The following is a 23,553-nucleotide window of genomic DNA, read 5'->3' as shown; positions in this document are numbered from 1 at the left end:
CTCCATAGATGATGCTGCACCCGCAGCATTTCTCCAGCATTTTTGTGTACCTCCCATCTCACTCTATTCCTTACCACTCTAACTCTAATCCACCCACATTGCATGCCTTAATTCTGGATGGATAACCAGCTAACTAGTCTGTGGACCTATGATAGAATCATATAGCACAGAGACTGGCTATTCGGCCCATCGGGTCTGTGCTGGCCCTCAACCATATATTTACTCAAATCCAGTTTTACTCTTGCCACATTTCCCTCAATTTTGCAAAATTCTACCACCCACCTACAGCATTGGGTGTGATTTACTCTGCCTAATTAATCTACCAAACTACATATATTTAGGATGTGGGAGTAAACTAGAGCACCCAAAGGAAATCAACAGCACAGGAAGAACATACAAACACACTTATGCCCGTCCCACTTAGGAAACCTGAACGGCCCCACCCAAGGTTTCCGTGCGGTTCCCGGAGGTTCCCGGAGGTTTTTGTCAGTCTCCCTACCTCCACTACCCGCAACCTCCGGCAACCACCTGCAACCTCCGTGAACCGCATGGAAACCTTGGGTGGGGCGCAAAGTCTCCAGAGGTTTCCGTTCAGGTTTCCTAAGTGGGACAGGGGCATTAGCACCAGAAGTCAGGATTGAATCACATAGATGGTGAAAATCTGTAACAGAAACTGAAAATGTCAAACTACTCAATAGGTCAGCAAGATACTTCATTAGAAGGGTCGCAGACCTGAAGCATTAACTCTGTTTTTTTCTCTCCGCAGGTGCTGTTTAACCCGCTGAGTGTTTCCAGAGATTTCTGAGTCAATTTGCAGTCGGTTTTGTTTCGAGAGAACCATAGATCTCTTTGTCAGTGAACAAAAGAGAAACAGGGCTGGTCTCTTAAATAACATTTCAGTGCTGGTAAAATCTAACCCTTCTGTGAAAGCAGTTGATATTTGGATCAGATGGTTAGAATTCATGGATTTTAAACATTGTGTTACTGTTAGCTGTAACAAAATCTCCCGCTAAAGAGACCACTTGATATTGACAACTGCCATTAACTTTCTTAAAAGTGTGTCGAATTTCTCAATGTTGTATTGTACAGTGCCTTATGTTTGAGGAGTGATATGTTTCTCGGCATGGATGAAACAATTTTTGAAGCCAAAATTTCCTCAGGGGCGGGCCAGTATTCACAGGGGGTCCATGTCTGTGTACTGAGTGCAAGTCAGTACTTCTGAATCACAAGCACAATTAGAACATATCCTTCTCAGCAATGACCTTGGGATGAACTGTAATTGGAGCAGAAATGCTGAGGATCTGCCACAGAGCTGCTACCAGTTAGGCCGGGCTCGAGTTAATGGGGATCAACTACTCTTGGCTTAGAGCATGGCAACTTATCATCTTCCAGCCAATGTGAGGGTACATCCCATCCAGTTACCACCAACCTGCAAGCACAAGCTGCCTTACATTCGCGCTAAACATCATGGTTTATATATTAATTAGCATCGGCTCTTCTCAACAGAAGTATTTTGGCTTTATTTCCCTCTGGTTTTCTCCCTTCTTTTCCAAAGGGACTAGCCCATGCTGGGATATAGTTACAAGTACACAATTAGATTTGCAGGATATCATTCATGTGGCTAATCTTTCAAATTGCCAGCCGAGGGATGAAAGGCTGTCACATAGAATGTTGTTCTTGCTGAGCGCATGACTGAGACTAACTTACATTTCTTTGTTTAGGTTTAATTATGATCCTTCTCACAAACAGCAACCTTAAAGCAGTGCATCCAGGCCTGATCACTTTGCTGATAGTGACACTATTTCACTATTCACAACATGGCTACTGTGTGAAACTTCACTGTGAAGAGATGCTCAATGTCCAGAATGTTTGGGTGGAGATATATCAATGCAAGTCTTTCTTCATCCTGTGGCAGACACAAGGATACAATGTAGATGGTGCGACATTCGCTCAACTCCTATTTTTACATTGACCCACACACTCAACTTTCCTCTTCTCTCCACATCCCCATAACTTACCTTCTACTACCCTTCCTTGCCCCAAAGCCCTCTCCACCTTCTCATCTCATGACCCCTACCCTTCCCAACTTCATCCCCTCCCCACTACTACCACCCACATCCTTTCACGACACCCCACCCTCACCAACCCCTCTCCATACTTCCATCTCACTCCATTTCTACCGTCCTCACCCCTACCACTCTCATCCCCTTCCCACATCTCACTCTCATGCCCTCCCCACAGCTCCTTCCTCATTCCTTTCCACCCCTCCCACCCTCATCGCCTCTTCAGTCCTTCCACCCATCCCCTCCAAACTCCTCTCTCATCCCCTTCCCACTCTTCCACCCCCATCCCTCCACACTCCTTCTGTCCTGATCTGATCTGATCTGTATGTGACTCTGGACAACATGTCAGAATCCTATTCTCACAGTCACTGTCCGGCCAGCAGGGCAAACCGACCAGAGGAGTGGAATGCGTGAGAGAGTCTTCAGCACTGACTCTTGACCCCCAGGAGGTTTTGTACCATCAGCAACCTAGAAACCCCGTTCCTGATCACCATTTACTATTCTGGCACAATTGATGAATCAGTACTTCTTCCATGATGAACAACATTTGGAAGAAACACTGAAAGTAGTAAAGTCACAGATTTACTCTGGATAGGACACCTTCAACGTCCGTCCCTACGAGCTGACTAATTCAAAAGAACATTGTTGAGGCAGGTAGTGTAGCCATCTTTAGAAAGTGCCTGCTCCACACTGGGCATACACTTGGCTGAGGTGTTCTGGACTAATTGATTTTGAAGTCGTTAAGAATAATTAGCAGCCTTTGCTTTAATCAGGATGAATGGCAGCTGCAAGATTTTGCCTTCCAGTCAGCTTTCCAGATTCATTGGAACAGCAGCAACAATGTTCATTGGCTTTTACTTGCGAAGCCAGACAGTCCGGTGACATCTGTTATACTCCCCCGTGGCCTAACAATAACAGGCAGCAATTTATACAGCAAAACGAATCATAAAGCCTTGAGGCAGCTTTATCTGGAGTTGCTAGACTCAAGTTGAATGTGACAGTGATGAGAGGGCATGGAAAGGAAGTAAAAAAGTGGTGCAAAATGAAAGAGAAGAAAATGAGAGGAAAAATTGATGGTGTAGTAGAATAATAGTTGGCAGAAAATGGGTGTGACAAATAAAGGGAGAAGGAAAAGAAAGGGACAGTCTCAGAGTAAAGTGACACAAAGCACAGAGGTGCTGACTCTTTTAGTTTAGTTTAGAGAGACAGCGTAGAAACAGGCCCTTCGGCCCATCGAGTCCGCACCGACCAGCATTCCCCACACATTAACACTATCCTACACACACGAGGAACAATTTACATTTAAACCAAACCAATTAACCTACTAACCGGTACATCTTTGGAGTAAGGGAGGAAACCGAAGCGCTCAGAGAAATCCCGCGCGGTCACGGGGGGAACTTACAAACTCTGTACAGATAGCACCCATAGTCGGGATCGAATGAGGGTCTCCTGCACTGCAAACACTGTAAGGCAGTGAGTGCTTATCTACCGCTGTGCCTCTGTGCCGCCCACAAGGAAAACTGAAGTTACTGAAAATGCATCTAACGTGCTATGGGGTGATTTAATGCACTAATGCTTTAGCTGAACAGCCAATGTCTGGAAAGCTTTCCTCCTTTTCATTGGTCTTGCATCTATGATCATCTTATTGAAAGGTAGAGCAGGAACATTAGGGCCTAGTCCTTATTTTCTTCTTTTCTTGCGAAAGGTTATTGCCAGGCTAATACAAAGCAAATACAATAAAAGATATCCAAAATGTTCTTCCTATCCAAAATTGCTATTAATTTCTATACTGAGCATTCAGCGACTGATGGTGGCACATTGGTGCAACTGATAGGGCTGCTGCCTCACAACCCAAGGTCCTGATCTCAAGTGCTGTCTGTGGAGTTTGCATGTTTTTCCTGTAAATGCGTGGATTTCAACTTGGTACCCAGGTTTCCTCCCGTATCGTAAAGACATGCACGTTTTTTTAGGTAAATTGGCCTCTGTAAATGCCGCAAATGTGTAGGGAGTGGATGCGAAAGTGAGATAACACAGAACTAGTGTGAATGAGTGATTGATGGATAGCATGAATTCAGTGGGCCGAAGGGCCTGTTTCCCCTTGCTGTATCTTTCGATCAATCAATCCCTCTTGGATAGAGAATTCTGAAGATTCACTCCCCTCTGGGTGAAATGATCTTTCTCTTCTCGGTTCTCAATGACCAACCACTTGTCCTACTTGCCTGTTTTTTGATGACCAGTTACAGGAAACATCATTCCCAGATCTACTCTGTCAAGCCTCATGATAATTTCATATGACCGCACCTTAGTATAGGCCCAGCCAGCTTAATCTCTGCTGACAGAACAAAGACAGGAAGTTAAACGTTAGAGCATGTGTAAATACAGTGAAGGTGCAGGGTTTGTGTGGACACAGTCATTTTATCCACCTCACCTCTCCAGAGCATCCTTCCTTACGCATGTAGCTCCTGATGCAGGTCCATATTTTATTCTTTGATAGCATAGCACCCCCTGTGGCCACTTCAAAATTCTCGTAGCACCCGTACATCTTGACCACGCTCTTCATGATTCGTACCGCCTAGAAGAGAGACAATGGAATGCAACTGTAGTTACCCTGCAGCATCTCATTCAGAAATTTCACCTGATTTAGTCCCTTGAAGTCAGGGGTAAAGTGGCCAACATGGGTTTTCCTGCTCCTAAAGTAAAAGGCAAGCGGCTGAATGAGTCTCTGAGAGCGATGATCTAATCCTTGCAGGTATCAAGCAGATCAAAGGGAATTAAAGTAATCAAAGTAAACCATTAAATACCACTGACTATCAACATATTTTAAGCATTTAATCCAATTACCCTGTCAGTACAATGTTTTCTGCATGCAACGGTTTGACATTAATCTTCAAATTGAATTACTTGCGTGACGGTGGATCATTTCACAGAGATTAGCATGGCGAAAGCTAAGCTAGATAATATTAGAATTATCGGAAAACAATGACACAAAGCGTTGGAGTAACTCGGCAGTTCAGGCACCATCTCAGGAGAAAACTGATCGGTGACATTTCGAGTTGGGACCTTTCAAACTGATTGTAGCAGGGGGCAGAAAGCTGGAAGAGAGGGGGGCAAACAAAGTCTGGCAAGTGGTGTGTGGATACAGAAGGTTGGGGGGGAGGGGGGGGGTTGATTGAGAGATGGTTGTCCAAAGGCCCAAAATGAAAAGATCAAAGTGTGACAGGAAGACAGGAAGATAAGGATAGAAGAGGCGTAAAATGTGAAGCCAGAGGAAGGAATGTAGGTGGATGGGGCTGGAGAAAGGGGAAAGGGAGAAATGGGTGCACATCCAGGTGGGGCACAGGGAAGAGAGGTAGAAAAGGGGGGTTGGTGAAAGGGAGGGGGAATGTTGGTAGGTTAATTAATTACAATTGCAGAATTCAATGTTTACACCATTGATACCCAAGAGGAATAGGAGGTGCTGTTCCTCCAACACCTGGAGACATGCAGCCTCATCTTATTGCACTAACTGCCACTCAGCTAGAAACGGAACAACATGCCCAACTATCAATTGTTTAATCAACAGGCCCAAGACCAAAATTGCCAACTTCATGCAGTTTAACGGCCACGTGGGAGGCTCACATGTGTGGTGAAGTTTCTTTCTACATGAGGGCTCTGGACTATCCATGGGCCACAAAAGCCTGAAAGAAAATCAACTGTGTGTCCAGGCGTGATGTGTTCAACTCGATACTACTGTGCATGGCACCTCTGTACATTAGCCCAACAGACACTTGGAAGACGTGCAAGGGAAATCTCACGCTCATTAATCTACATCATATGGGTACAGTTTTCTTCAAAATGCTACTGCATAGTGATCTTAAGCAGATGTTTGAGAATGGAGAGTTTTAAGTTTTTGACAGCTTTAAAATGGTGGTCATATGTAATATTGCCTTATGACAGAGAAATAAACCATTCTGGTCACCAAGTCTCTCCTTCCTCCAAGAGCAATTTCATCAAACCAATCCCCCACTTGCCCACCTGCAACCTATTGTCTCACACACAAGCACAACTGTACCTTGATTCCCCTACCACTCACCCACCCACATCACAGGCAATTTGCAATGGTCAATTAATGTACTAACTACATATACTTGGGACGTAGATGGAAACCAGAGCACCTGGTGGAAAGCTACGTCACCACCGGGAGAATGTGCACATTCCGCATGGAGAGCACTGGAGTCAGGATTGAACCCGGGTTGTTGGAGCTGTGAGACAGCCGCACTACCTGCAGCACCTCTAGCTGCCCAGTTCCAGCTAGGCCAGCGAACATGACAAATTCCCAGACAGGTGCTGGTATTGTATAAATATGATCCATGCCTCACAGTCGAGGGCTACAGTATTTACTGGTACCACTGGGTTACCCAACGAATTTGAGGGAAGGTGGATGCACAGATAGGCTCAGAGAAAGCAGTGCACTGTCGAATAAAATCAATTTACTCCGGAAAAAGAGTTCAGTTAAAGAGCAAGAGAAAGTCTGGCTGAAATTGTGGTAATGTCACTTTATAAGATTGCATTTTCTCTGGATTAAAACAGTGCATGGGGATTATTTCAAATACATTGTGTCAACAGTCTGTCATTAACAATTGTGTGATCACCTGGTTTGATCGACAGGGGAATTTCCCCAATTACCTGCATTCTGACTTGGAATCACATCGTTACCAGACGCAGTCTTGCCTTAAAGCACATTTACGGTTCTTAGCGCCTTTAGCAATGTAACAGATTCAAGGTTTCACAAAACTGTTACCATACAAACTTTCAAAGAGGTATTAGGGCAGTTGAACAAAAGCCAGGCAATAAATTAGGTTGTAAGAACTATCTTGAAGATCAGAGGGGGAAGCCAGGTTTTTGGGGGGGAAATCCATACACAAGGGCCCATGCAGCTGAAAGTAGGATTGCCAATGGTGGGACAACAGAAATCAATGTTTGTACCTAAAGCCCAAAGAAGACACTGCCAAGACCTTATTGGGGTGTAGAGTAGGAGGAGGTTTGAGATCTTGAGCCACAAGGGTTTTCAACAAAAACATGAGAAACCTAAAATTAGACTGGGAGCTAAACCAGGGTGAACGAGTGTCGAGTTGATGGTTGAATGAAATTGGGTGTACATTCATAAAGATTCAACAGAGCACGGGATGAAGTTTGTGGAGTTTTACAGTATGCCAGGAGTTGGCATTAATATCGCTCGACATAAGACACAAGTGGAATCTCCAGAAACCAAGATTTAAAGAGCTGTGCCCACCTGTTCGATGAAGCGGTCAGATGCCTCGCTGTACTTGCTCATTATGTTAGTGCTCAAGGGTTCCGAATACTCAAACTGAGGGTTGTAGGTGTAATTAGATTTGAAAAACACCTCTTTCTCCTTATCAACATTCATTGGTCTCAGCGCCACCAAGAGGCATGGGCTCTTAACAGGGGGCGGCTCCTGTGGGATGTGCCTGGCTATATGAGGGAGGGATGTGGCGTTCCTGATCCTGGCCCGGGAGTGATTGGAACCAGCGTTATTCACGTTGAATGAACTTTCACTCCGCCTCATCCAGCTGCATTGTCTGTTACCAACAAGGCCGGGCGCCACTGCAGGTGCCCTGATGACTTTCAGGCCACAGCCCAGTGCCCCTGAAGTCTGGGATATAGTCCTCAAAGGTGCCTCCGGCTGCGGAGTGGAGAGGCTGCTGTGCCCCCGAATCCCATTCCTATCGCTGCTCTTTGTCTCGGCCTCTTTCCTCAGTGGTTTGGTCGTGCCGGCCTGCTTGCTGTTCTGGGGCCTGGCCAAACCCTGGGCCCCTGGATCAAGCACCATCGCCGAAGCCAGGAAGTAATGCCGTGGGAAGTTGAACTTTATCCTCACGTTATCGATCTGCCAAATTAAAAAAGAGCACTGAATCAATGTCATAGACTCGCAGAAAGACAAGCACAGTAACAGACCCTTCAACTCACTGTCCGCCCTGTCCATTAAACGCTCGTGTTTAAACAAATTATAGTGTAACCCATTTTATTCTCCCACACGTTCTCAACAGTCTCCCCACTTCCTATAACTCATCTATCACATGTTCACGTTATAGGAGTAAAATTAGGCCTTTCGTCCCATCAAGTCTACGCCGCCATTCAATCATGGCTGATCTCTGCCTCCTAATACCATTTTCCTGCCTTCTCCCCATAACCCTTGACACCTGTTCCAATCAAGAATTTGTCTATCTTATAGAAGTTATATAGAATGTATATAGAAGAAACACGTTACTTCTTAAATCTAACCAATATGCTGAAAACATTTAGTAAAGCTCGCAAATGTCAGCTTTTTTGTGTGCTCAGAAGTCAAGGCCCAAAAAACATGTTTTTTTTTTGTTTATTTTATTAGAAGTTAATACAATACAAAACAATACAGTGGCACCTAATTTTAGGTGCCAACTATGTCATACCGTAATCCATTCTATGTACAACCTCTAGTTTTATGTTATGAGTAGGCAAGACAAGAAAAAAAAAAACAATAGAAAGGGGAAAGAGTGGAAAAATAGATGGTAGAGAGTAGAAAAATGTGAAGTGTGGATATAAAAAATAAAAATAAAAAAATAAAATAAAAAAGAAAAGGTGGAAAGTAGAAATAGAAGAAAAGGCCCCTTAAAAGAGAATTTTTCAAATCTATATTCGGAGATGTAGATCTATCCACGTCATGAACTGAAATCAGCAATCCTTATGGTACCGCTGCATCACATGATTCCAAAAAGTCGATGAAAGGAGACCAACTCCTTAAGAATTGGTCATATTTATCTATTAGTCGGAGTCTCATTTCTTCAAGGCGTGCTATGTCCATCATATGTTATTGTTTAGTTTATTTTGCTTCAGTTAGAACATTATGATAACTTAGAAATTGGAGATAAAAGACAAGGACAGTACGAGGTTAAAGTTAGTAAAAACATGAATGCTAAGCAGCCAAAGATAAGAACTGAAATTATAATAAAATGCTGCATGAAAATATAGTTCAGTGAGCATTTGGAGAATGGCCAAGCTGTACTATCTCTGAATGTTCCAAGGCCCAGGTTTGTGCAAATTAAAGGCCTCTCGTCTTCTTGAAGAATTCTCCGTGTCTGTGTCATTTATATCTTTAATTTGAGTCATGTAAACCACGACAATCCCTGCCTTAAAAATATCCACTGACTTGGCCTCCACAGCCCTCTGTGACAATGTTCCACAGATTAACTACTCTCTGACTAAAGAAGTTCCTCCTCACCTGCTTTCTAAAAGAGGCCCTTTAATTCTGAGGCTATGACCTCTGATCTCCTAGACTCTCCCACCAGTGGAAACATCCTTTCCACATCCACTCTATCTATGCCTTTCATTATTCTGTAAGTTTCAATGAGGTCCCCCCACACAACCTTAGAAATTCCAGCAAGTAGAGGCCCAGTGCAGTCAAACGCTCATCATATGCTAACCCACTCATTCCTGGAATCATTCTTGTAAACCTCCTCTGGACCCTCTCCAGAGCCAACACACCCATCCTCAGATATGGGGCCCAAATTTGCCCTTATCCATTCAAGGGGCAGTTTACAGCGGCCAATTAACCTACCAACCTGCAAGTCTTTGGTATGTTGGAGAAAGCTGGAGCACGCAGAGGAAACCGGGAGAACATGCAAACCCCACACAGACAGCACCAGAGTTCAAGATCTGACCCGAATCATAGGAGCTGTGAAGCAGCAGTTCCAGTAGCATAACCTCTTATTTCACGTGTATAAAATGAGTTTAATCCCATCTGAATCAAATCACTTGAGTCTGAAGAAAGGTCCCGACCCGAAACGTCACCCATCCTTTTTCTTCAGAGATGCTGCCTGACCCACTGAGTTACGCACACACATTGTGTCTATCTTCGGTATACACCAGCATCTGCAGTCCCTTTCTCCGCCCTTATTTCCTCCCACAGTTCCAGCCCTTCTGTGTCCTCAACAGGACTTTCTTTATATTTCCTTCCCTCACAGGAAGCCATCTGGCCACTTGAGTCGATGCTGGCTCACAGAGTAACATCCTCTCACATACACATCCCAAATTCTCCTGTAAGTCAAACTATAAGCTAAATTCTATCATCTGTTGCAACTACTGAACCTCATTGTTCCACAAGCTTAATGTCAGCAAAAGGCTCACCACATGTGGACCATAGAGGCAGTGCTTCCGGGTACAATCTCTGACATAATATTTCATTTTGTAACAACACCTTGCATTTGTATAGCAACTATAACCTTGCAAAGAAGCCCAAAATGTTTCAATCTAGTACAATCAGGAAACACGTGACATTGATTCAATAAATTGACATTAAAGCAGGTGGCGAGAACTTGGTCAAAAAGGCAGTGTTAAATGAGCAGAGAATGGTGGGGAGGTTCATATAGTAACAGCCACCAAACTGTTGAGGGAATAAAACTGGGGTATCAATGATCACATTTTGACCAAAACTGCCTTCGAAGTTTCTAAAATCTACTTCTATCATTGTGTGTCTGCCTGTGGGGGTATGGAGAGGGGGCTGGGGGTGGGAGGGGCTTATGGATGTGAAGGGTGCTCACTGGCTTTTTGCACGGCAGCATCTGTTTATACCTTACACCCATAATATATCCTGGCACCATCCACTGAGTCAGGGAAGGCAGCTTTCACGCAGAAACAAGAGATCTCAGGTCCAAATGAAACTGATAATAAGCCACTTGGCCATCTGTCAGGTCCACAGACAACACAGTGAGAGAGGAATGAAGGCCAAATCACAAGTCCAAGGGGAGATTAAATAAGAGCCATGCATCTGGTGCGAAAGGGGTTGAAATTCACACGTGAGGCAACAGGAGAAAGCAGTGACCTCAGAAAGTAAAATTAGGCAGTGTAAAAATAGATGGCCCCATCAGACTTGCTTCCCTGTGTCTGCTCACTGATTACTAGAAATTCACAGTACACAAGGAGGTCATTTGGCCCATTGCGTCCATGCCAACCTGATATGGACTCCCACTTCCCAGTTCTATCCTGGCGTATAAGTCATATAACTTTCAAAGTGCTCATTACAATGCTGCTGCTTCAAATGTGCCAATGTGGACAGGGCTTTGACCTCAATTTCCTTTTCAGCCACTGGCTACTGCACCCCCACCATTCGCTGAATTAAGTAATCTTTCTCAACTCCCCCTAACCTTCTATTAATTAATATAAATGCATGGACATTGTTCTCTCCACCATGGCGTGCCAAGGACCATTACAACTCTATACATCACAAAATACTCTTGTCCCTCTGCCTCCTTTACCTCCGCCTCATAACTATGATTCTCTGGGAACATCCTCGCAAGTCTCCTCTGATCCCTGTCTCAGTCAATCCATCCTCTCAGTAATTGGGTGACCAGCAGTGTACACATTTCTTTTGTTGTAGTCTAACTATTCTTTTATACAGTTCTGACAGTAGCTCCCTCGTCTGGCTTCCTAAACCCTGGTCAAGAAAGGGAATGTCCTGTTACCTTCAGAGATTTCCTCCATGCCTTCATACTGATTAATATCTCGCCCTCCCCAAAACTCATATTGCTTCAGATGTGAATTGCCAATTTTTTAGCCCGTATAACCATTCCAATTATTATATTCCCATAATCCAGAATGTTCTCCCTCATTATCGGGGCGGCACGGTGGTGCAGCGATAGTGGTGTTGCCTTCCAGCACCAGAGACCGAGTCCGATCCTGATTATGTGTGCTTGTCTGTATATAGTTTGTAAGTTCTCTCCGTGACCTGCCTGGGCTTTCTCCGGCTTCCTCTCACACTCCAAAGATGTGCAGGTTTGCAGGTTAATTGGCTTGGTATAATTGAAAATTGTCCCAAGTGTGTATAGGATAGTGTTAGTGTGCGGGGATTGCTGGTCGGTGCAGACTCGGTGAGCCGAAGGGCCTGTTTATGTGCTGTATAGTTAAACTAAACTAATTATCAACCACACTGGCAGTGTCAGTTATCATCAGCAAATGGCTTATTTAAGACTCCCTGTATTCAAGTCTAAAACAAGTTACTTACACCACAAATAGCAAGGCATCCAGAAATGATGAAACATTGCTTTTTGCTACTGAACCAAACATTAATCCAATTTGCTACTTTCCTTGGATTCCTGGGGTTTTATTTTATTAATCAACCTGCACATGGTTAAACACCTTGATAAAATTCATGTATACCGCATGAAAATATACCACCCCTCTTTGATATTCCTTTGTCTTTTGTTAATGACCATATATTATCGATTCTCGGCTACAGCGAGAAAAATGTGTACACCTCACCACCCAATAACTGAAAGGATGTAATTGCACTTGAGAGAGAGCAGAGTAGATTTGCAAAGATGTTGCCAAAGTTGGAGAATCGTCGCTCCTAGGTCGAGATTAATTTTGAATTAAAGCCATTCAACGAATGATTAATTAAATGAATGACTAATTAAAGCAATTCATTCTTCCTTACGTAATTAAACATTTTCATGATTTTGATCACACTTGATGTCCCGTTAAACTTCTTTGCTCTGACGTGAACAATCCAGCTTCCCGTTTTGCGACATAACTTTGTGCATATTTTCCAAGTTACTGAGATCATTCCGATTGTGCAGTGCTCAGACATAATCACAATGCTCCAGCTGCAGCTTAACCAGACTCTTCTCAAAGTTTAGCAAAACTTCCTTGCTTTTGTATTCGCTGCTGCTATTTATAAAGCCAAAAATCCTGTACTCTTTTTGTTTATGCAGCCTGCACAGAACTATCCTGCCACCTGCAAAGAATTATATACGTGTAGTACTAGCACTTTCTATTCTTTCACAATCCTTAAAATCATAGTTTCCCTTCATTATCCCGAGCAGAATATAACCCTTCACACTTATCTGCATTAAATAAAGGTGTCTGTCCATTTCATCAATTCTGTTATATCCTCCTATTTATGTTCCTGGGTTTTGAAAGACCAATAGTCTCAAAGCCCATCTCTAAAGGAAACTGGTGTGCATTTCCTTCCAGTCAGAAACACAACATTACTTCCTCAACCCTTTGCTTTCTCAAGCTTGGCCAAGCACATATCCACCAATTGAACAAATAACTTATATGTAGTGGTTTGTCAAAACCTGCAATGCTCATTTACACAACAACACCCCTCCGACTTCTTCATCCAACAATATATCATCTAATTAAGTATGAGTATGCATCGGTAAATTCATGAAGAGGTTCAGCATTAATCCATACTTTTCAAAAAGCCAATTCCTTTTGTGTTGAATCATCCCCTCTGAAAAATTAGCCTGACTAGCCCAGTGTGTTTTGGCTTATCATTAATCTACGGTTTGAACAATGGCAATACCCCAGCTGTCCTTACTACTTCCAGATCCAATGAGAATTGGAAAATTGTGGTCAGAGCCCCTCAGCTTCTTTCCTCAGCACCTGGACTGGGTGGTTGTATTACTTTAAATCCCATCTAGCTTTGAAGTACGAGCTTCTTATTTATATTCTACACTATTCTATTTTCCTAATCATTTTCTCTGACATTGTGCTGCACTCATTTTCATATCAGGGGGAAGGAAGGCTCACTTAAAGCTGTTTATCAGATCCCAACCTCATTTAATGGAAGCAGTATCACATCACACCTCGAGTCCTTCAGTCGTACCCATAAGTGCTGCACCCATGCAGTGATATTGCTACATCGTAGTTGACCACACTTCTTTTCTCACTCTTCCAACCTGTTCCAAATCCTTCTGCCGCCTCCCTGCTTCCTCAACACCACCTGTCCCTCCACCTATGGTCAAACCATCCACAAATCTAATCACAAAGACATCAGGCATTTCTATGGGAACTAAATTAACATTGTACGGCTTGATAAATGCCTGACAACATCAAACTCTACACACTACAAAATTGCCCCATTACAGCAAGATCTGGACCAAGGTTTCTTAAATTCTTCTCCTTTGTTTGCTTCATTCATCTGTCTGCTATCTACCCAGTCACAGTCCGATCCCATCGTATCCACTGATGCAGAGACTAAAGCATCCTTTCACATGGCTGCTAGCATGGATAATTTTCAGTTTTTTCCAATACCCCATCTCAGACATCTATTTTTAACCTTCATTGGAAGGGTTCTTTATCACATTTCTTCCATTACGTTTGCCCAAGTTTTTGCTGTTCTGCTGAAACTTGAGATAAATGCAGGATGTTTCTATTTGTGGCATGATTCCTATTGCTCTGGGCTGATTTCCTTTAGCACACATCAATAATCTGTTGTTATATATAAATTAAGAAGTACTTGCATGGTTGAGTTTCAATTTCAAGTCCTTTCATGAGCACTACTACCACTGCAGGAAACAAGCGCATACTGAATGAGGGAGCCAGATCCATGACATGGACAGCTTTTCCAATCCAAGTGTCCAATTCAAGACTGTAGAGTTTAGAGTACAGCGCGGAAACAGTCCCTTCGGCCGACTGAGTCAGCACTGACCAGCGATCATCCCGTACGCTAGCACTAACCTACACACTAGTGACAATTTACAATTTCCAAAAGTCAATTAACCCACAAACCCGTAGGTCTTGAGTGTGGGAGAAAACCAGAGCATCCGGAGAAAACCCACGTGGTCACAGGGAGAACGTACAAACAAACTGCACACAGACAGCACCTGTAGTCAGGATCAAACCCGGGTCTCTGGTGCTGTAAGGCAGCGATGCTACCACTGTGCTATGATCAAGAGGACAAGCATGAGTGCTTTGAGATGTCTCTTGTCCGCTTTAGCAGGTTGGTAATGTTGTGAGGCAAGAGACTGCAGGCACCACAGTGAAGGCAACAACTTCGAAGAAAGAATATTGATTATGTATAAAAGGCAATTATGTTATGGTCTTACAATTTTTGTTCCCAAAATATGATATGACATTTAGATTTATTGCTTGGGTCTATTCATGAGGAAATTGACATTCCAAGTCCTGAAAATTCAACTAGTGCAGTAGAGAATAACCACTGCGTATGAATCATCACATATGCCTCACAGAGAGAGGTCTTACCCACTTCATCCAGGGGACTGGAAACCAGGCTCTGCGGTATGTATATTAACACTCATACAAGTGGACTCAGGTGTCGGTGCCACGCAGCATGTGGGCAATGTAGAAAACCTCCTTCGACCTCCTTCAACTATGTTGAAGACCAGCTACGACTAACTTCAGGAAAATTGGACAGTGGAGTGTGAAGACGACCTCCTTCGATCTCCTTCGACCTCCCTTCGACTATGATGAAGACTATCTACGACTACCTTCGACTACCCTCGATTACCTACGACTAACATGCCGACCTACTACGACCTACTACGACTGAACCTACGAGTAAAAAAAGTAGTGATTTTTTCCATGGCGACCTTTTTTTACTCGTGGCCATTTTTTAACATATTTTTTTTAAACGCCGTGACCTAGCTGAGGCCTCGAGTACGCAGAGACCACTCTTGAGCATGAAGGAGAGTTACGAAGACCTCCTACGACCTTGTGTTGACCATGCTGCGAGTATGAGTCGAGGGCAAACTCGCCAGAACTCACGGATTAGGTCGCCCAAGTGGGACAGGCCCTTTACCAAAGTTTCTAAACAAAGTGCACAATAATTTGTTGCTGAGACAGAGTTGTGGTTAGGGCTGTGCAGTGTGTTTCAAGAGCCTAATGATTGATGGGAAGAAATTGTTCTTGAACCTGGAGGTAATAAGGTCCTGCACCTTCCTAGTGGTAAAAGCGAAATGAGAGCTTGGCCAGAGTGGTATTGGTCTGTATTGATATTAACTGCCATATCGAGGCAGCTCTTCCGAGTAGGGTTCTTTGATGGTCGATTGGTCAACACCTCTGATCCACTGGGTAGTGTCTCCCACTTTCTACAGCCTCCTTGGTTCTTGGGGACTGTGATGTAACCAGTCAGTGTGCTCTCTACCATACACATGCAACAGTTTGATGTAGTATTCTTTGTGATTGCATCAGGGTGCTGGGCCCAGGATACATCATCAGAGATGTACACACTCAGGAACTAGAAGCTGGTGACTCTCTCCAACTGCAGATTCACTGATGAAGATAACTTTATGGATCCTCAGCTTATCCTTCTTGAAATCAACAATTAGTTCCTTGATCTTGCTAAGGTTAAGAGAAAAAATTCTGCTCTGGCACTATTTAATCAGATTATCGATTTCACTCCTGCACTCTTGACTCATTGTTACATAGAAACATAGAAATTAGGTGCAGGAGTAGGCCATTCAGCCCTTCGAGCCTGCACCGCCATTCAATATGATCATGGCTGATCATCCAACTCAGTATCCCTTACCTGCCTTCTCTCCATACCCCCTAATCCCTTTAGCCACAACTCCCTCTTAAATATAGCCAATGAACTGGCCTCAACTACCTTCTGTGGCAGAGAATTCCAGAGATTCACCACTCTCTGTGTGAAAAATGTTTCTCTCATCTCGGTCCTAAAAGATTTCCCCCTTATCCTTAAACTGTGACCCCTTGTTCTCGACTTCCCCATCATCGGGAACAATCTTCCTGCATCTAGCCTGTCCAACCCCTTAAGAATTTTGTAAGTTTCTATAAGATCCCCCCTCAATCCTCTAAATTCTAACGAGTACAAGCCGAGTCTATCCAGTCTTTCTTCATATGAAAGTCCTGCCATCCCAGGAATCTGTCTGGTGAACCTTCTCTGTACTCCCTCTATGGCAAGAATGTCTTTCCTCAGATTAGAGACCAAAACTGTACGCAATACTCCAGGTGTGGTCTCACCAAGACCCTGTACAACTGCAGTAGAACCTCCCTGCTCCTATACTCAAATCCTTTTGCTAGGAATGCTAACATACCATTCGCTTTCTTCACTGCCTGCTGCACCTGCATGCCTACTTTCAATGACTGGTGTACCATGACACCCAGGTCTCGTTGCATCTCTCCTTTTCCTAATCGGCCACCATTCAGATAATAGTCTACTTTCCTGTTTTTGCCACCAAAGTGGATAACCTCACATGCATTTGCCCACTCACCCAGCCTATCCAAGTCACCTTGCAGCCTCCTAGCATCCTCGTCACAGCTAACACTGCCCCCCAGCTTCGTGTAATCCGCAAACTTGGAGATGTTGCATTCAATTCCCTCGTCCAAATCATTAATATATATTGTAAATAGCTGGGGTCCCAGCACTGAGCCTTGCGGTACCCCACTAGTCACTGCCTGCCATTCTGAAAAGGACCCGTTTACTCCTACTCTTTGCTTCCTGTCTGCCAGCCAGTTCTCTATCCACATCAATACTGAACCCCCCATACCGTGTTCTTTAAGTTTGTATACTAATCTCTTATGTGGGACCTTGTCGAAAGCCTTCTGAAAGTCCAGATATAACACATCCACTGGTTCTCCCTTATCCACTCTACTAGTTACATCCTCGAAAAATTCTATAAGATTCGGTAGATGTGATTTACCTTTCATAAATCCATGCTGACTTTGTCCAATGATTTCACCACTTTCCAAATGTGCTGCTATCCCATCTTTAATAACTGACTCTAGCAGTTTCCCCACTACCGATGTTAGACTAACTGGTCTGTAATTCCCCGTTTTCTCTCTCTCTCCCTTTTTAAAAAGTGGGGTTACATTAGCTACCCTCCAATCCTCAGGAACTACTCCAGAATCTAAAGAGTTTTGGAAAAATTATCACTAATGCATCCACTATTTCTGGGGCTACTTCCTCAAGTACTCAGGGATGCAGCCTATTCTTCATTACCCATTCTTCGTTCAACAATGATGGCCTCATCGGCAAATTTAAAGATGATGTTGAACCTGTGTCTAGTTACACTTTGCATGCATTACGTAATGCTTGTCAGTGCTTGCTTTTTAAAGTGCTACACGTCATCCATTGTGTAACCAATAACAGCCCATGAACATTGTGAAATGGAATGTCAAACTACAGTTAGGGTCAATAAGATAGACACAAAGTGCTGGAGTTATTTTGTGTCTCTCTTCAGAACTGTAATTTCTAATCTACTGGGTAGTTAAAAACCCAATGGTATGAACACTGAATTCTCCAATTTCAAGTACTGATTCCACTGTCCTCTCTTTCCCATTCCGTACGCATCCATTTCTCTCCCCAATTCCACCCCTCCAGTCTCTCTGTTCCTTTCCTGCCCTTCATACCCTTTTGTTCCCCTTCTTTTCTCTTCCACTGTCCCCTTCCACTCATATCTCTCCCTCTGGCTTTCCATTTTTCTCTTCTTCTTTATCTGACATTTTTTGCCTCCTTTTCACCTCTAGCCTTTCTCACTTACTCCACCCATCTGCCCATGTACACCCACCTCCTCACCTGTATAAACCTATCTCTTGGCAGGTGTTGACGCGCCCCCACCTTTCTCGCCCCCAGTTGGAAGAAGGGTCCCGACCCAAAAGGTCACCTGTCCATTATCTCCAAAGATGCTGCCCGACACATTGAGTTCTTCCAGCACTTTGATTTTCTCAAGATCCTTGCATCTGCAGTTTCGTGTGTCTGCACATCCAAGATATTAATGGTGAGAGTTCAACAGTGGGAGACGGTCAATTTTTCATATTATGGGACAGGTGCTAGTGTGGTAGCTCTGGCGAGTGGTGCCAATGAACAGAGATTCATAGCTCTACATTTTGTTGTCTAGTCCCACAGATATTTCTGTAAAGTTCAACCATTTCTAAAATGTATACAGATTGAATCATAAAGGGTTTAAGCAGGCAAATGTGATGAAGGGGAACACTGGAGGCAACCAAAATGGATCATCCACTCGGTATTTATAATTGAATGCAGTAGAAAATATCTTCAGCCTCTTTTTTGGGAGGCCCAAGGGTACTTAATGTGTCCAAAACTATTGCCCTGAGCAGAGATCTGCAAACATAATACAAATCAGGCATTGAATCTGAGACAGTTCTCTATTATTTGACTCGTTTACCCACTGAACCATTTGCATAATACTATTCCTGCTAAACAAGAAAAACGTTTTAAAGCAGTGGAACATTAACCAGTACACATCACAGCTTCCAAAAACAGCCTCATAAAGAGAATCAAAATCTTTTATTTATTTTCTTATAGTAATGACATCTCAAAATAAGTACTTTAATGGTTGTAAAGTGCTTTGGCATGTCCTAGAGTCATTAAGAATATTACATAAATGCACATACTATCTCTCAGTAATATCTCTCTTCCAACACTCAATGGATCTTTTATTCCATTTAGTATGATGCTTGACAATCTAGAAACAAAAATAAATTTGAAACCATCCCCAAGTGCTACACGCTCAATAAGCAACTCTTGAAATAAAGCCAACTTTCCTGCAACAAGATCTTATGCTGAGTTAAAGCAATCTGTTTCGGATGTTGGGTGAGGAATAAATGCACGGAGGGAGAGAAACAGAAGAACTTTCTAACATTGTGCTCACTGGTGGTAGAGAAGTTATTGGAAAACCCCCTAAGAGACTGGATTAACCATTGGAAAGGCAGGTATCAATCAAAGTGAGACAGCATGACTTGGACAGGAGGAGATTCTGTCTGACAAATTTGACTGTGTTTTTTTTTTTTTAAGAGATATCATAAAGCATTGATGAGGACAGCTACATGTACTTCGGTAAGGACTTCAACAACATTCCCACATGGATGACTGGTGCAATATGTTACAACTCTTGGGATGTCCTTGATTGGTATGGGTGTCAGGCATTATGGGGAGAAGGCAGGGAATGGAGTTAGGTGAGATAGATCAGCCATGATTGAATGACTTGATGGCCGAATTGACTAATTCTGCTCCTGCAATTTTCATGCAACACCTTCTGCTTATTTGCTGAGAAAACATTGAATTGGCAAATTGGATCCAAAATTGTCTTGGATATAGGAGGTATTGGGTGATTGTGAAGGGTTGCTTTTTGATGAGAAGTCTGTGACTACTAATGCACCCAAGAGATTGGTGTTGGGATCTTTAACATATACATTATCAATTTGTATATGAATAGAGGCGGTAGGATCAGTAACTTTGTAGATGATATCAAAATTAATAGTGTTGGTCGTCTTAAGCTACTGGGTTATATTGTCCTGTTGGTAAGATGGGAAGAGCTGTAGAAAATGGACATTAGCCTTGGTAAGTGTGAAGTGATGCACTTGGAGGGGACTATTAAGGACAGGACACAATTTAGTCCTCCTTAAGTCCATTCCGATGGACCCTGTAGCATATCTAAGGATCTCTGAAGGTGGCAACACTGGTAGATTAAAACGGCAGGTAGAATACTTACATGTCACAGCACCTGCTGATCACTAAGGCTGGCATAGACTATATTGTCTTTTGTTCAATTATGTTCAAGTATTTTCACCTGTGTGACATTATCATTTGTGTTACCTATTGAGTTCCCTATTTAAATGCTGATGATTGTCTCTGTCTCGGCACAGTTGTGGATTTTTGCATGCTGAACCTTGTACATGTTTATCAGGATTGTAGGAAAAGCTTTTTTGAGTTTAACTTACTACTGGCCCCTGGGTCTTCTCTGCGCTTGGGTCTACTCTGCTCTTGATATTATTACACTTACCTTCATTAGCCAGTGCATAGAATACAAGAGCAGGGAGGTGATGGAATAAATATATTAAACTCAGTTAGGCCACAGCTAGAATACTGTGTGGAGGTCTGCACAATGTACTATAGAAAGTATATGATTGTACTAGATAGAACTTATTCATCAGGATTCTGCCTGGGATATAATGTGTCTGTTACCAGGAGAGAATGGATAGACTGTTTACGTCTCTTGCAGTGGAGGAGAAACTGAGAGGGAAACCTGGAAAAATGTTTATCAGAACATCTTGAACTATGGATCCCTGCATTTTGTAGCTGAAGAAACAATAGATTTCCACCCTACATAAGGTGTGTGACATGGAGAGGGACGGGTGGTGTATTTTGGGCTCTCAAGGGAGATTACTTGAAGACCCGTTTCTCCATTTAATTTAACGCAGAAACGGTGCTTGCTTTTCATATGTTTTTGTAATAAGCTCTGAATAGTACTAATACAGCAAATACTTTGTTCTAAATGCAAAGGTGTGTATATGCTGTACAGTTTACAGGGTCTTGGATTAAAATTGAACAGCGTTTCCTTCCTACATACTACTGTTGTTCTTCAGAATGCATTTTTCTTCTGGTTTCAAACACGTTAAACTAAAACTATCGGCCGCTATGCATCGCGGTTTATTCTTTTTTTTAAACCTGAAATTTTGAAAGTCCGTGTAGACTAAGCGGCATTGAAGCTGGGTAGGCGACATAATGCTACGGTTTGAGACAGTTGTTTGGTTAACTGAGCTTGATTAGTACAGTATTTTACCTCCTGCACCCCGCGACCATTCCCCACATGATTAGGACTCGGCATTCCAGCCGCCGAGACCATCCGATCGGATTCCCGACGGTGGGTGTGTCGGTTCCAGACACAATAGGAAACTCGCGGCGCATTGATAGGTGGTGAGAGGGAGAGAATGGGAGTGCTTGAAAGATGACAGATAGGACCGCACTCGACATAAACTGTACAGTATGTAAAACAAAGGAAAGCACTTCCAACGCTATTTTTTAATAACATATTTTCAGACCAGAATACTTACTCGACAATTCTTGGGATAAAAATGATAATAACGATCTCGTATTACTCAAAATTACACGTGCATAAAACGTCCTCCTTCGTAATGGCTCAGGTGCCAATTTTATTAATCGAAGACAATACCAGTCGGCACTCGCCCCAGCAATAAGCAGTTACCCCAATCCCCATCTCTCTCCTCTCCCCCCCATCCCTCTCCCTCTCCCTCTCTCTCTCACACACACACTCGAATTCTGGCGCTGATTCTCATTCGGTCCATTGTAACACTCTTGCTTGACACCGCGTTCCTCCCTGCCACAGAAATGTCCCTAGTTTGGATACAGCCAGCAGCATTCGCGCTACACTGTATCTTTAATAAAACCGCGCACATACAATGAAACGCCTGCCTGAACAAAGTGTTCTCTGATCGAAGAAAGCCTTGCTTGGTCAGGTGACAGATAAGTAGAGGAGAAATAAAATCATCCAACTTACATGACAATCGCTACAAAAGTGTTTTCAAAAGATTGAACACTGAGACAACGGGGCTGAGTTTGGTTTAAACGTCTTCCGTCGCGGTCCTGGGTTGTAGAGCACGTCAAATGCCGGTGGCTTTTTGGGAAGTGAAGCCTGGCTTGTGGAAACAGCGGAGACGCGGGTCTAAAACGGAATAGGGAAGGGATAGAGGCGATATAAAGGGGAAGCAGTGGGCTGCCCTGACTGACAACCCCAGCCTCCGGCTATTATTAACTCAGGCTGCCATCCGCTCCATTCGATCGCATCTTTCCAAAGCAGCGGAACTTAATGGAAAGACGGGCGAGGAAATTGTCGATGCCCCACCAACCCCGCCTCCCGGCTCCACATAGAGTGCAGCCCTGGCCGTGGGGGCTGGAAGCGGCTGCTGGTGGATAAATGGGATGGAGAGCGGTTTCCCCCGCCCGCCCCGCTGTAGATCCCCAGCAGTGAAAATGATGCGGAGCGTTTTTGAATTTCAGTCCGGCCTAGACTACCCACCATTCTCATTCAGTGCCATACGCCAGAAACTGCCAGGATAACAATTCAACATTTATACACGCGCCATTGTTCACGTTTTGTTTTTTTAAATAATCGCCCACCGGGGCAGAGATGCTCCCGGAGTTTCGCTTCTCTTCACGTTTCTGGGCACCGCTCTGCCGTTAACCTCGCTGCAGCTTTCATCCCCGGGGGCTCTCAGGTGTCCGCAGTCTCAAGATGGCAAACGTTGTGTAAATAATGTCAGGACACCGGGTAGTGAGAGTTCAAGGCCCATTGCAACACTGACATGCCTTCACTTCATCAGGTCAACGCCAGCTTTGTGCATTTCAAGGCCACAAGCAGGAAAAGCATTCAGAGAAGTCAAGTATGGACTCAGATCCTGATTCTTAAAGTGGACAGCTATTTAGTAACACACTGTACACACGGATCTGGCTCTTCACAGCATGGCACTATTCAATGTGTAGGGAGGAACTGCAGATGCTGGTTTACACCGAAGATAAACGCAAAATGCAGGAGGAACTCAGCAGTCGGGCAGCATCTTTGGAGAAAAGGAATAGGTGATGTTTCGGGTCGAGACCCTTCTTCAGACTGAGAGCAATGGGGAGAGGGAAACTAGAGATGAAAAGGTTCAGAACAAATCAGAGCCGCACTGATGGCCAAGGAAAGTTGGAGGCCACAATGGTCCATTGGTGTCTGTGGAGGAGGCGATAGCGAAGGGATATATGGACGTAATAAATGTCAGTTCAGGTATAAAGCATGTCTTGGCACTGGGTGCTAATGTATACTCATAGACCATCGACTTTCTGAACCAACTGTACTTGTTTAATGTGTGGGAAGGAACAGTAGATGCCACCAAAGATAGCCACAAAAAGCTGGAGTAACTCAACGGGTCAGGCAGCATCACTAGAGGAAGGGAA

General features: G+C 43.7%; 1 protein-coding gene across 2 annotated transcripts in view; it reads right to left on the bottom strand.

Moving 5' to 3' along the window:
• The window catches only part of kiaa0895l (KIAA0895 like), a 34,001-nt gene extending 10,983 nt beyond the window's left edge, over positions 1–23,018 (bottom strand). For both annotated transcript variants that reach the window (XR_004414517.1, XM_033036059.1), the window contains exons 1-3: positions 22,118–23,018; positions 7,336–7,950; positions 4,492–4,635 (exon numbers count right to left, since the gene is read on the bottom strand). Coding sequence is in view for 1 of the 2 variants with exons in the window: in XM_033036059.1 (XP_032891950.1) it covers positions 4,492–4,635; positions 7,336–7,893 (702 nt within the window). In the remaining variant the exon portion in view is untranslated. The remainder of the gene's footprint in view (positions 1–4,491; positions 4,636–7,335; positions 7,951–22,117) is intronic.
• Positions 23,019–23,553: the final 535 nt, after the last annotated feature.

This window comes from Amblyraja radiata, chromosome 17, assembly GCF_010909765.2.
Source record: "Amblyraja radiata isolate CabotCenter1 chromosome 17, sAmbRad1.1.pri, whole genome shotgun sequence".
Classification (NCBI taxonomy): domain Eukaryota; kingdom Metazoa; phylum Chordata; class Chondrichthyes; order Rajiformes; family Rajidae; genus Amblyraja; species Amblyraja radiata.
This window is presented reverse-complemented; position numbering and strand designations above follow the sequence as displayed.